This window comes from Engraulis encrasicolus, chromosome 6 (genome assembly GCF_034702125.1).
Source record: "Engraulis encrasicolus isolate BLACKSEA-1 chromosome 6, IST_EnEncr_1.0, whole genome shotgun sequence".
NCBI classification, from domain to species: domain Eukaryota; kingdom Metazoa; phylum Chordata; class Actinopteri; order Clupeiformes; family Engraulidae; genus Engraulis; species Engraulis encrasicolus.
The window spans coordinates 18,762,018-18,777,390 of NC_085862.1; the positions used below are offsets into that span (position 1 = coordinate 18,762,018).

At 43.2% G+C, this 15,373-nt stretch overlaps 1 protein-coding gene across 7 annotated transcripts in view; it reads left to right on the forward strand.

Moving 5' to 3' along the window:
* Positions 1 to 1,433: 1,433 nt before the first annotated feature.
* The window catches only part of lhx9 (LIM homeobox 9), a 31,724-nt gene continuing 17,784 nt past the window's right edge, over positions 1,434 to 15,373 (forward strand). Inside the window, exons 1-6 of one of the 7 annotated variants that reach the window (XM_063200828.1) lie at positions 1,434 to 2,049; positions 2,732 to 2,791; positions 3,114 to 3,316; positions 3,979 to 4,337; positions 10,038 to 10,240; positions 15,274 to 15,373. The exon at positions 15,274 to 15,373 is cut by the window's right edge and continues 13 nt beyond it. In XM_063200828.1, coding sequence (XP_063056898.1) covers positions 1,873 to 2,049; positions 2,732 to 2,791; positions 3,114 to 3,316; positions 3,979 to 4,337; positions 10,038 to 10,240; positions 15,274 to 15,330 — 1,059 coding nt within the window. In that variant the 5' untranslated portion in view covers positions 1,434 to 1,872 and the 3' untranslated portion in view covers positions 15,331 to 15,373. Of the gene's footprint in view, positions 2,050 to 2,731; positions 2,792 to 3,113; positions 3,317 to 3,978; positions 4,338 to 10,037; positions 10,241 to 12,068; positions 12,346 to 15,273 lie in introns of those variants that run through there. The other 6 variants (XM_063200825.1, XM_063200824.1, XM_063200829.1 and 3 more) reach the window with 6 other exon arrangements.

Below are 15,373 nucleotides of genomic sequence, written 5' to 3' on the forward strand. Positions count from 1 at the left end.
TATGTCCGTATAAAGACACTAATCGATTGACTTGGGAGCAAGTAGGCAAGATGGTGTCATTTTCGATGGAACGCAAATTAATTCTGGTGCGGTCCTGCCTCTTGGAGATGCCATATCATAGGGACTGCTTTTTGTAGAAAACCATGGTCATTTTAATGAAATCGAATAACAGATGCAATTGCGACCTTGTGTGTTGTGGGCTGTAACCTTCCGCACCTGCAACTGTTCCTGATTTACGCACGGGACTTCAGATGAGAACCGGATCCTTTGTCGGCGTCCCACACACTTTTACGCACGGGGCAAAAAAGGAAAGTCCGACTAATAATCCGATTGTGCAGCAGATTGGTCCAAATGAGAGGGAGATCAGCAGGGTAGCCTACATGTCAAACTGCAACTGTGTGCCAACAGCAGCGCAGTTACGTGTCCCCACACAGAAACGCCCGTGTTCACCTTGCATTAACACATATTTAGTGTTTTTAAATCAAGCTATTGAGCCTTTTGTGAGACACCTGGTGTGTTGTGGACGCTGTATTAGTTGTGAAATAAAAAGTGACTTCAGCAGACATAATCGTATTAATTGCAGTGAATAGAAGCCCTGCTGCCTACACTTGTAACGCTTTAGAAATGCTCAGCACCATCATTGTAGCGAAGACGCATGTTGTGTTTTTGTAAATAAACAGCTACAGTTTTTAGAGTCAGCGTCACTGAGACATTTAAGTTGCAGAGGTGATGTTCAGATCCCGAATCAAGCTAGCCCTTCACCATTTTATGCAGAGGGAGAGACAGAGGGAGAGAGAGAGCGATGGAAGAGCAGTGAGGGTTAGGAGTGCGGGTTTACGCATGTCAAAATAAGTAAATAAAAACATAATAGCTACATCATTAAAATAGTTTCGCATTAAGACAAAAACCATACATCTGCATATTTTAATAACAATTATCAAGTATACAAGTCATACACATTACAGATTACCAGTCCCAGACATTAACCAAAGTTTCTGTATGTTTTCAGATCCTTGCATTTTTGTTAATTTGTAGATAGGCCTACTACCAATTACAACATTCAAATTATAAAATGATACATGCACATACATTACGCTAGGATTTGTTTGATCAATTAAAAAATAATTAGGGAAACAAATTGTTGTTCAGGAAAAAATGCTCCCTGCAAATCTCCATTTAATACAGGCTAATACAGCAGGTATAAGCTGACAACTGATGATTGACAAAAAAAGAAGTAAATAAATAGTCAATACCAAACTGCTTTCTCTGTGTCCGGGCCGGTGATGCCCATCTCGGGCTTTGAGAGCAGAGGGACAGGTCTCTTTGTTGGAGAGCAGAGAGCAGTGGCAGAGAAGAGAAGAGAAAGGAAGGGAAGGCTGGGGGAACTCCTCCTACCCCGAGATCCCAACTGGGCAGGCTCCTACTCTCCCTCTCTCTCTCTTTCACTGCACAAATAGGACACGGCTATCCACCGCCTGCCAGTCCCAACCTGACCCTCCGCGGCAACAGCACCCCAACAAGGAAACTGAGGACTGTCTCATTCTGTGAAAGCACAAAAACAACAAAAAGGTTTACGGTGGCAACAATTTTAGGCTACTAATTTGGGTACTACTTCGACTGCCTTTTCGCATGGACTATACGGGTTTTCCTGTTGTGTGAGTGTGCCTGGGTGTTTTTTTTCCTTCTTGCTTGCAAGGAAGGGGGAGTCGTCCTAAAGATCTCCCCATTTCCCTGGACGTTTCATATGTGCAGTTGGCTTGCAACAAACTAAGGCGTTTGCACCCCATCCATCCATACCTGCGAGACCCTCCGCCAGAACTGCCTCGGATGCGCTAAGAGTGTGGCAGGAAGGGAAGGAAGGGACGGCTGTGTATGGAAGTTGTGGGGTGCTGCAAGGCGAGAGAAAGCAGTTGCACATTACGCCCAGCAGCCATGCTCTTCCACGGCATCTCCGGGGATCACATTCAAGGAATCATGGAAGAGATGGAGAGGCGATCCAAAACCGACGGCCGCCTCGCCAAAGGGGTGCAAATGAACGGGAGGGAAACGGTAAGCTTTGACTTTTTTGTCCACCACATTTTCTTTTTTTGCGAGAGAGAGAGAGAAATGATTCCTCCATCTCCAGTTCTCCAGTTATTGCAGCCTGTTTTCATGGCCTCGCCATCATGAAGTCGACGCACACCAAAATTCCACTGAAGTTCAGTGGCAGACTAGCCTCAAACACACGACATGTTTTACTTCAGTTCGGGATAACAAGTCGACCTTCTAATTGCACAAAGCTGCTTCCAACATGAGGTTAACACGAGGCTACCACTGTTTGTTTAAATAACCAAAGTACCAAAGACCATAATTATGTCTGACAGATCATTTCATTGCAATTAGGCTACTGCCTTAAACATTAGGCTGCCGATTGTGCACTTTCATTATCCTGCCAATTATGGAACATGTTGAAGTACATAACTACTAGGCTTATCATAGAAGCATGGTCAAGTTGAACTTCATAATATACAGCTAAATATAAAGTAAATGCATTACTATTGTAACAATGGAGGACAATACTGTAACCATAATTTGGTTCTTATTTCGAATTAGTCACTGTAGCCTATAAATTCTTGCATCACACCCAAACAGAAAACATAACCTATAGCCTCAGTATTTTTTGTTGTTAATGGACATTGTGTAACAACAACGCATCTAAATTACTTTTCAACCTATCTTATTCATTTTCAAGTTATTCCGTGAATTCTCTATGCTGTTTGGCCAAACCTCTGAAATCAACTTGGATTTCAAAGTAAGAAAACTATAAATTATATTCACATTTCATGGACAACATAATATAACGCAATCCAGTAGCACAGTAGCCTAATTCAATGAAACATCTTTACACAATTTTACACTTGTCATTTTAGCCTGGCAAAACCCTCACACTTAGACTGTCACGTTTAATTTAGTAAACATGCATGGTTTTAAACAGTAGCACATATTATACATAAGTTGTACATAAATGGTAAATAATGGGCATGTTCTGATGTGATCCAGACATATGTGTGCCACATTTCGGTGCGCTGTTTGCATGTAACTTTACGCCCTATTTTCCCATTTCCCCACCGTAGACGATGCCCAACATGAATCCAGAGAAGCCGGCCCTGTGTGCGGGCTGTGGAGGGAAGATCTCCGATAGGTACTATCTGCTGGCGGTGGATAAGCAGTGGCACCTCCGCTGCCTCAAGTGCTGTGAATGTAAGCTGGCCCTGGAGTCGGAGCTGACTTGCTTCGCCAAGGATGGCAGCATTTACTGCAAGGAGGATTATTACAGGTAAGAGAAAGCAAAATGGAGATATGGTAATCTTGCAAAAAAGGGGTGTGGAAATACAACACACCAAACAAACAAAAAGCATGAAAAAATATAGCCTACAGAGCACATCGTGCGTAACAGAGATTTTTTGTTTTGTAATATTGTTTTTATACACACATCTCAGTAGAGAATTAAGAAATTATGAGTGACTAAGAAAACACGTTGCATGCTATTCGAATTGACCATCACATTTTTCAAAAAGACAAGTAGGCCCTAACTTGTGCCAACATGTCAAACACATCCCTTCAATTAGCATATAGCCTAATCTAGGGCGGGTCAGTAATATTCTTAATTGTTTTCAATATAGCAATAAGTGTCACGTCCATTGGAAGGATTGCCATTATATGAATTAAATCAACAGAGGCTTAAATCCGGTCATAACATACAATGTGGCGGTAACGGTTATAAGAGTAACTCTTCATCAACATATCTTAGGCCTACACCAGGAACTTTCTCCAGAGAAAGCATTTAATGGAATCAACAAGTCAACTATCTAACATCCAACTCCCATCTACCGCTAGCATTTAAACAGTGTGCGTAACAGAGAAAGGTAGGCCGTGTTGTTGTTTTATGTAGGCCTAATGTTTTAGTAGAAACTCCAAGTGTGTTTTTGTTTGCTCCAGAAGGTTTTCCGTGCAGAGATGTGCCCGCTGCCACCTCGGAATCTCGGCCTCGGAGATGGTGATGCGCGCGCGGGACTCGGTGTACCACCTCAGCTGCTTCACGTGCACCACCTGCAACAAGACGCTGACAACGGGCGACCACTTCGGCATGAAAGACAACTTGGTTTATTGCCGGGTCCATTTCGAGACTATGGTCCAGGGAGATTACCACCCCCAGTTGAACTACGCCGAACTAGCCGCCAAGGGCGCCGGGCTAGCCTTGCCTTACTTCAACGGTACCGGTGGGACGGTTCAGAAAGGCAGGCCCAGGAAAAGGAAGAGCCCGGCCATGGGGATAGACATAGCCAGTTACAATTCAGGTGAGACGCCCTAACCGTGGATGGGGTTGACAGGAATCAAATACCAGTACGTTTCATGTCAAAACGCATGTCGTATAGGCCTACTAAGCTTGTGCGTTCATGGCCGCGTTTGCCCATGGCACTGTGTGTGTGTGTGTGTGTGTGTGTGTGTGTTTACGTGCGGGCGCGCGCGTTATGCGAATTGCGAATAGACTACAGTATTTTGATCCAAAGTTATTCATGGTTATTATCAATATGGTATTATTTAATCTGCTAGACATTCGTAAAGGCACCATTTCCAGTCTTTCCACAGCCCCAGTATGCGTTTAAACGTGACCTTGTTTTCAGTCTAACCTTATTTAAGTGAGTCATTTCCTGTGAGGCCTGCTGAATCGTTAAATCACGAGACTATAGTTATTACCATTATTATTCCCATCATTATTCATATTACTCAATAATAATAATTATAATAATAGGCCTAATAATAATAATATTAATGATTATTACTAGCCTATTATTGTTATTATCATCTTTTTTCCATTATTATTATTATCTAAATATTATATCCACAATGAAGGCCTATATAAAACATTGACTTATGGTCAGGAATTAATTCATATTAATTCATAATAACATTGTTTATTTTCCTGACAATAGCCTTATGTAAACGTGTTAAATTACAATGTATTTAAATAGGTACGACAGCCGTTTAATGAGTGACCTCCTGACCTGTGACATGTGGCCGTTCACGTGCAGGGATGACAGTAATTTGGTGTTACGGGAGGGTTTACGCACGGAACGGTGTCTGTCAGCGGCTGGACAAATTCTTATAGCGCTGCATTACATTTTAGTTCAGTAAGAAGAAGAGATGTATATTCACATGGAGAGAGGATGTCGAAGCCTAATCCGTGTCCGCAGTGCCTCTTTTGTTGTCGCGGTGGCAATTACTCTCTGCTTGAGAAAGTTTGGCTTTGTGTGCCAGCTCTCCGCTGTTCCCCATGAATGGCGAGAAGTGAGGGTAATCTGCGTGTTAATTGTTCTGTGTTAATTAAAGGTGACGTCGGAATCCCTGGCTCGCGACCAGTTTTAAAATGGCCGCTTGAAGGTCAGTAAAGTTCCCAGCATAAGCAGAGCACAGCGGGCTTTCGAACGTGAGTTTGGGGAGCGAGCGCTGTAGTTTTAAGCAGAGATTTTGGTGACACTCGCGGTGTCTATTTTTCAATCACAAAATAAATCAATCACAAAAGACACAATATGTAGCCTGCCCTTGTCAGTAACGCGTAAGCAAGGCATCTCCAAATGAATTTCTTATTAATGTTATTATTATTATTATTATTTTGACCGTCGTGTTTTACGCATGATTAATCAAACGGTGTCATAATCACGACAACATAAACACCAATGGCAGGCGACTTCTTTCACATTGTTAATGGTAATAATAATCTTATTAATATTAAACATTTTCCAACCCATTGTTTGCAAATGTAGGCCTATAGGCTTTTTGAAAGGTGAATAGGCCTATTACACAAAGGCCTTGCGAGAAGAACGAAAGGACCAGCTTCATTTTTATGCGCAATCTTTTCTATACAATGTTTTGCTGGATATTTGCTGTATTATGCTAATTTGGTAACATGGTTAAAATAGCAATTCTACAGCACGTAACCTAATAATAGTTCCGTGTTTTGCCGTGTTTTTAATTAGTCTCTCTGAGCACACTTGCCGAGAGAGACCCCTGCTGGATGATGCTGGAACAAAAATGTTATCAACGGCATGAAGAGGAACATTTCTAATGCACAATAATAATAAAAAAACAAAGCTAATTTCTCTAGTTATGGGCTTATTGTAATTACTACTACTGGTACTTGTAGCTATGTAAAGATTAGCAGGAATCTCTAAACACAAAAAGAATAGCTTTGGAAATGCCTGTGGTAACATTGAGAAATTGTCTAATTAAATGTCATTTTTTAGGACGTTCTTATGTGTGCAGAATTAAAACAGGCGTAAGTATAAAACATAAACAAAATATAATCATGCGCTAGCTGTTTTTACATGTCATTAAGAACAATATAGTATCCAATTCAGAATGGACTAACAAGTGGTATGGCAATCAGTTGTATTCCAATGAATAGATCTAAAAACAAAGGCAGTATGTTTCAACTCGGGCCATCACTGTATTGATAAGATGGTGATTTTTAGCAACACTTTAGTCTTTCATCAGTCGTCGAAGAAATCAGTAGTGGATGGCATATTGGCATATTGTTGGATGGCATATTGGCATTTTGCTGCATGGCATATTGGCTAATTACTGGATATCCTATGGTGTTTGGAGCTGTTTAAGACATCAGCAATGGCAGGTGTTCTGTCTTCACATCGTGGTAAAAGAGACCAGAAAAGAAAAGTCCATGGTGGGGCCTATTGTGATAAAGGAGGACAGTGAAGGAGATAGAAGACTTAATGTTGGGGGTCAATTTATTGTTGGCCAAAATGACTATCATGGGCCGAAGTCACGTGCCAAGCTTAATATTTATTTTAAAAACGTAGTAAAATTGTGCGTGAATGCATTTAATATTCAAAGGCAAATTTTAAAAACATTCATTACCATCATGTAGTATAGTAGTTCAAACATGCCTGGACTTATTCTGAGTGTGAGATGTTAACCTGGCCTAGGCCCACCTGTGATTCCAACTTGATTCCAACTCAAAACATGTTAGATGTACTGTATGTGGGCCAAATGTAATTTTGAAATTCGAAATGATCTCGAAATGATCCGCGGGCTATATTTGGACCCCATGCCTGAGTTTGCTCTCCCTGCTTTATGTCATGTTGTTGTTGAAGAGATCAGTGTGGTAGCATTGGTCATGTTACCATGTAGATGGGTGTGGAATGGCTGCTTTCCCTGTCCTCGTTAGGGGCTGACTGTCAGAATTGGCTATCGGTAAATAAATAGACTGATCATCTCTTGAGGCCTACAGACGGACAGACAGACAGACTCCTATAGATACATGGAGACTCATATATGCTGATACACACCGACAGATTGCTGTGTAGTACAGACAGAGAGACAGACAGATTACTATGTATTGAGGCGTATTGAAGGCCTTATACGCCTCAGGTTTGTAGTGGCTTCGACTGGCTAAATACACCTTTAAAGAATAACATGGACAATGTTGCACCTATTACTTCAATGAAAAATGAATGTAAATAAACATCTATGAATATTACCAAGATGCAGCACTGCCCGTCGTCTATGGCATGGCAGGAAAGCCGTGTCTTTTTTTGCTGTTTCTTTTGCAGCATCAACTCTCTGTTTAAAATCGGCTTACTCCCGTTAGTGAATCTGTAGCCGCCATTTAATAATATGTTCGGCTTTTTCACTTTTGACTTCGATATGACACGCAGCCGCGCCCTATAAAATATCCTCTTCTCCTCTCTTCTCTTCCCTCCCTTCCTCCTCCTCTCTTTTCCGGCTTTCCATTTGCACCTTTCGATGGCGCCACAGCCGCACGCCACCAACCTGCAGACCTGCAGACTTCACATCTCTCATTTTAATTAGCAACTTGCTCCGTTTCCACTGGCTGTTCCATGTCTGTTTTCATTTCTGTCATTTCCTCTGCTCTCCTCTCCGCCACCCTTCTCTGGTCTCTCCATCCTTGACTGGTGGTGGTGGTGGGGTGGGGTGGGGTGTATACTGTAGGGAGTCTGTGTGTATATGCAGGGACAGACAGACAGACAGACAGACAGGTCCTGCTTGATCAGCTGTGTGAGGCGTGTGTACATGTGTGTGTGAGACGTGTGTGCATGAGGCATGTGTGTGTGTGCATTAGGCGTGCGTGTGTATGTGTGCCGTGTGCCGTGTGTGTGTTTGCATGTGCATGAGGCGTGTGTGTGTGAGAGGCATGTGTGCGTGTGTGAGGCGTGTGTGCATTTGTTTGAGGCATGTGTGTGTGTGTGTGTGTGTGTGTGTGTGTGCACTGATCAACACTTCAGTAGGTGCGGAAGGCTCCACATGCCATCTGTGCTTCTCTCTCTCTCTCTCTCTCTCTCTCTCTCTCTCTCTCTCTCTCTCTCTCTCTCTCTCTCTCTCTCTCTCTCTCTCTCTCTCTCTCTCTCTCTCTCCACTTCTTCTTCTTCTGATGCCTCGCTCCCCTGCTCTCATGGCTCATGGTCCCCTACACACACACACACACAACACACACACAGACAACACACACACAAAACACACACCCTCAGGTTGTAAGGAGAGGCTGATGGCCAGAACTGAGTCCTCACCACCGGCTGTCAGAAACCTGGACCATAGAAACACTTATAACCTTTCTTTTTTCTTATTATTACCGTTCTTATTTCTCATTATTAGGCCGAGCAGTCATTCTGGTTCGTCATGGTAAATAGAGTAGCTGACGTACCCCACATCTTGAATAGAACGAGTGAGATGTTTTCCATCATTGTACTTTCCAAAGGAGGTAATGCGCCTTTGGACTTGGTGCCTGATGAATGCGTAGGTTCCAATATGGCAAACTAGGAGCAAGTAAGGGGAACTTGTACACCTTAATGTCGACGCAATAATGTACTTTTATTGCATATTAAAACAATAAAAGGGTGCTCCCCAAGTGAAGTGTGCAAATGTTTCAGTCTCATGGTACGCATGTATAGCGGGGGAAGGTTGTGCACATCCCAGGAAAAGGTGCAGGACAAAAGCTGACTGTAATTTTAGAGTGAAGAGTCTGCACACTTAAAATACTTTTTCTTTGTTGTTTTTTTTTTTAATTCCATGGCAGAACAGGATAAGGTTTCGACTGTTGTCTTCTGAAAAAGGATTTTAACTGTGTGGACTCCACACTCTAAAAATGAATGTATAGTTGTCATCATACAGTACACGTGTTGTCTGAAAACGAGGCATTTTATTATACACTATTCGTCTCTATGCTCAGGTTGTAATAAGGAAGCCACTTGTTCAAGAAACATTATTGTGATACAGCAGTAGCATCTTGAGCAATATTGTAGCAATGTGGTCTGCTGCTCCATTAAAGCTTGCTGACAGATTTAATAGAATAGGTTTTGCTATTCTCCCCCCACCCACCAGACAGATCATCTGTGTAGCGACACAAAACATTCTGCTCTATTCTCCTCTTCTATTCTATTCTCTTCTGTTAAATTGTGTTAAATTCTATACATGGGTTCTAAATTTTTGTTTTTCCCAGACTGCGCGAAACTAACTGCGCACAACTCAACCTCTGATTGTTGGAAACCGCTGCCAGTCAAAAAATTAGCTCACGTGGTTGGCTGTCCTATTCTATTCTCAAGTTCTAACGAGACAGATTGCAGATGGATTTTATATGCAATAATATGAATAATAATAATGACAATGAGGGGAATTCTATTGTATTCTACTGTATTTTATTGAATTTTATTTATGTAATGTTCACACTGTAATGGCATGCTGGCCCACCACCTGAATGGGGACCAGTAGTCCTATTTGCCATCTACCCAAAACCAGCTACACACACACACACACACACACACACACACACACACACACACACACACACACACACACACACACACACACACACACACACACACACACACACACACACACAGTAGAGGCGTGGGGGGGACAAGGACAAGAATACATGCATTCATACGTAGACACACACAGACACTCGCAGGCATTTCCTGTTGCTAAACTCTGCTGCGTTCTGCTCTGCTCTCCCGTGCGTTCAGGTTGTAATGAGAACGATGCGGATCACCTGGACCGCGACGGCCAGTCGTACGCCCCGTCGCAGAAGACCAAGCGCATGCGCACCTCCTTCAAGCACCACCAGCTGAGGACCATGAAGTCCTACTTTGCCATCAACCACAACCCCGATGCCAAGGACCTCAAGCAGCTCGCGCAGAAGACCGGCCTCACCAAACGCGTCCTGCAGGTAAGGGCCGCACTAAGCCCTGCTCTAGCACACCACCCACCCTCCCTCCCCACCCTCTCATGTCCCATGCTAGCCCTGTTGTAGCACACACCACCTCTCTCCCTTTCCACCCTCTCATGTCCCATGTTATAGCACACACCACCTCTCCCCCTCCCCACTCTCTCATGTCCGACGCTAGCCCTGCTCTAGCACACCACCTCCCTCCCTTCCCAGCCTCTCATGTCCCATGCTGTTGTAGCACACACCACCTCCCTCCCTTCCCAGCCTCTCATGTCCCATGCTGTTGTAGCACACACCACCTCCCTCTCTTCCCACCCTCTCATGTCCGACGCTAGCCCTGCTATAGCACACACCACCTCCCTCCCTTCCCATCCATCCACCCCTATGTCCCCCTTGCTGTGGCATACGTCCTTCCCTTCCCACCCCCTTCTTATGTGCCTCACTGGTCTTGCTGTATCACCCCCTGTTGCTCTGCTCTACCCCCCCCCCTCTTATGTCTCCCTTGCTGTGTCACACCACCTTCCTTCAGTACCTTGCCCTCGCCAGTCCTACTCTAGCACCCCCCCGCCCCGTTCCCCTGCTGTGGTATATTGCTATAGCATGCCACCCTGCCCCCGTCCCCCTACCTTGCTGTGACATGCCACCCTCCCCTGCCCTCTCTCCTGTCCCGCTTGCTGTAGCGTGCTTTCCTACCCCCCTCATATGTCCTCCATGTCCTCAGTCAGGTGTCGTGGTGCCATATGACCCTTGTGTGTGTGTGTCCTGGTCCCTGTCTGACCCCAGCCTGTTTAGCATATGACCCGTCACCTGTTCAGCATGTGACCTGTCCCTTGTTCACCTGTGCGCTGTCCAAACCCATGTGTGTTTGTCTTGGTTTGGTTTTAGTTTTTACCCATAACACATGAGAACACATCTTTTCTCTCTCTCTTTCTCTCTCTCTCTCTCTCTCTCTCTCTCTCTCTCTCTCTCTCTCTCTCCCTCTCTCTCTCTCTCTCTCTCCCCATCTCATCCATATCTCCTCTCTCCTCTGTGTCTTGACTCTATGCATCCCACCATCTCTGTTCACACCAGTGTATTTTGTTGTTATCTGGATACTAGTTACTTAGTCTCCTACTGTGTGACTGAATGGAATTGGCAAGTTTCTTTTTGTCAGTTTGCAAGGGCAGCGGGTCTGTTAGAGGAGAGCAGAGCAGAGAGAGAAATGTTGAAGGCTTACTGTCAAAGAGCTCAGATGTTTGGTGCAATTTCTTTTGCTTTGCTTGTGTAGAAATACAGTAAGAACATTGTGATATCGTGTTGTTTAAAGACTCAAATTGCACTAGGGGTATGCGGAGACTCAGAGAATTATTAGCATTTGCAGACATAGTGTGCGGAGAATGCTGCATTGTGCTGTCATGTAGTGTGACGAAGCATTCCCGTGAGGCTAAATGCAGAAGGTTATGTGCAGTATTCCTGAAGGGGAGTTTTCAGTGGGTACTGTTTCTGGGTACACATAGACCTCCGCTCCGGTCCTAGCTGGCCTTACATTCTCAGCTGAACAAAAAGCAAAAAAATGACACAAACACACCGAAATTGGCAACATATTTATCATGTTTCCTGTAGTCGTGCAGATTTTGCTAGCAACACGCTGGTATTGCACTTCACCATGTTATCAAATCAAACAAAATGTCTAACGTAGGCAACGCTTAACTGTCAATTTGTTCATATTAACTGATGAGATATATGTTTATTATATTATATATTAACTATTAAAGCGAGTTGTTTTGGGATTTTGGCAAAAGTCAAAAGTGGAGATTTTTAAAGCGCGCTCGTTGGGATTGGTTTGCAGGTGTGGTTCCAAAACGCTCGGGCCAAATTCCGACGGAACATTTTGCGTCAGGAGAACGGGGGTGTTGATAAGGCGGACGGTTCGTCTCTGGGTCCCCCCCCCTCCTCCGCTGACGGCTCGACCCTCACCCCCCCTGGCTCCGCCGGCACCCTAACAGACCTCACCAACCCCTCCATCACTGTAGTAGCCTCAGTCACGTCCAGCTTGGACAGCCAGGACTCAACCAGCCCCTCGCAAACCACACTCACCAACCTCTTCTAATGCACACACACACACACACACACACACACACACACACACACACACACACACACACACACACACACACACACACACACACACACACACACACACACACACACACACACACACTACCGGCCCCTCAAAAACAGAGCACACTCACACACACACACACACCCTGCAACCCGCACCAATCTACATTTTACAGGAGGCCCCACACACACACAAATGCACACACACACACGCACACGCACACGCACGCACACACACACACACACACACACACACACACACACACACACACACACACACACACACACACACGCACGCACACAGACATACACACACAGACACAAACACACACACACACGCCCCGCCATCCTTTTTTTCAGTTGATGTTCTTTTTATTTTGTTTGTTTTTTTCCATTGTTTTTCTTTTCTTGCTCCTCCAATTTTCCACTTATCAATCCTGATGATTATAATTGGATGGTGATTCTGATTATTATTATGATTATGATTACTATTATCATGAAAGCGGACACAGCCACACGTGACCCTGGGCTTACTCCCTGGACAAAGGAAAGAAGTGAAACATTTCAGTGATGAAATTAATTTCAAATCATATTGATGTGTAGCATTTGGCACCCGCTTGGCTGCTGGCTCTGCAGTTTTATGTAATTTTAGATATTTATTTTTTTGTGTTTTAAAAAATTCTGACCGTTGCCAATTATGTTTAAAGGCTTATTATCATTGATGTGGACGAATGCAAAATAATTAATTCATGATTCCTGGAACTGTACTGTTTGTCTCATTCAATTGAATTTGACTTCATGGTGGCTTATGTACAATTTCACTTTAAATCTTATTTTGTCCCTCTAAAAGAGATATGTACAATATACGCTATGTCTGCAGTGTCCTATTAAAGTATATTTTAATATTTCCTCTGTGGAAATGTTTGAAATATTATTTTATAGAGGGGGCGGCTGAAATCACCACGACAACACATCCATGGCATTTAAAATGTCTTGCTAATTATTTAGCTTGTTACTAGTGACCGTACTAGTCTCTAGGATCAAACTCTCCATCAGTTTTGCCAAGCAGATCCAATTATTCTATCATTTGACTGGATGTAAAACCACCAATAATGTCAGCTGTCAGGTAAACGCTGTATCCTCACTGTACGTTTTTTTTTCTGAGTGAGTGTTAAAACTCAATCACAATTAATAGACTCTGCACACTTGAGGAGCGATATTATGTGCTGTTATGTTTCGGAGTCAAGCAAAGAAAATACTATAGTGGAGGCGCTGGTTTAACTAGATTGTCTTACATTACCAGAGAACACTTTTCCTATTTGACCAACTAACTAGCACGGAACAGCGGCCCAGCTGACCAATTAACCAATCAGCTAGAACCAATCAGCATGATGGACAGAGCAGCTTCTGCGGTCCAGCCCAGCATTAGTCACAACAACACATTTGCACACTTCCATGTCACCCGCAGAATAGGGTTAGCCCCAATCCCAGTGTGAAGTGCATTAACAATAGTAATGCTCAGGGTGGGGGCTGGGGGTGGGAGGTTGTGACAGGGGGGGTAGAGAGTCGAGATTCGAGATCATTTCATGGGGTAGAGGAGTGAAGAGCTGACTACAGAAAAAGAAAAAATCTTACAGACCTCAGACAGCAAGAATATTGTGACGGAGCCAGTCTAGGGGAAACAATGTCAACCATGTTTTGTCTTTGTTTATGGTTTTTGTTTTTGTTTTGTTTGTATGAATATTTTTGGACTTGATTACTCTTCATGGACACTTGCCACTGAACAGACCAAAAATAGTCCCGTTTGATGGTTTTTTTTTATTACTACTTTTATTTTTTTTGTGAGTGATGGCTGGAGGGAAGGAGCGGCTTACAGGGGAGCTAGCTATAGAAGTCATTGGTGGGCTTTTAACATTTCATTGTAAGTGTCAAATCTGTTCTAATGTAGAACAAAGAAGCGTTTCTCTAGATCTACTCAATGAGGTAGAGGATGAACTCAGTTCTACGACGTGCCTTACTCTATACCGGGAGGGGAGCTTGTGAAATTCAGGAGATATATGTTCTTTGTAATGATCTGATCTTCACACCCTCCCCACGCCTCACTAGTTTTCTACTGTTTTTGCATCTTCTGGCTGAAGGTCTTTTTAATGGTGTATCCTGTTTCAAAAGGGGAGGGGGGGGCACGATGTCACCCAGACGAGTATGTGCACTCTCACATATAGTTGGTAAATTCAAGAATCTTATATATTGATCTTCGTGTTGCTAGTACGGTTAAGTGTTTTATCAAGGTTGTCCATGTTTCCTTGTTTCTTGAAAAAAAAAGATGGTGTATAGATGCTATTTCCTCTCACATATTTATGGACCAAATGGTTGTTATATATCTTATTAAATTTTGTGTGAATAAAAAAAATACTTTGCTTTAAAAGAGTTATTCTTCATGACAGCACTGCCTGCTAGTGGATCTGAGTGTTTTGTGTTGGGACCACACTACCCAATAAAACAGCATATCACTGCTGCACACCACAATCTGACAGAGCAGATAGATATTAAAATATGGATATTTATGTATGCATAAAAAAGATGGGCTGTTATTTCTCAATGTTGATTTTCTTGCTCTCTCCAATCTTTCAGTGTGTTAAATATTTTAGGGTAATGCCCCATAGATTTGTACGCACCCCTGTGTTACATTGCATTAAACGGAAGCTAAGGCCTGCTTGCTGTTGCATGAACATAGACATTTTTTTTTTTTAAATAAGCAAAAAGAAAGAAAGAAAAAAAATAACACAGAAGTCAACTGAAAGCAGGATCCTTTTTCTTGCGTTTCCATTTTACTACCAGAGACATAAGTGACAGTATAAATGCATATTAGCTGTTAAAGTCAGCTGTAGTTTGATCTGTAGTTTAATATATTCTTACTCTATGATTTCTTTCAGGGAGAACAAATCATGGGGCATTACAGCAATACTTCCCGACGTTTGAAAATTCCCTAAAGTATTAAAAGAAGGGGAAACTATGCTGGGGAGTCCTCACCTT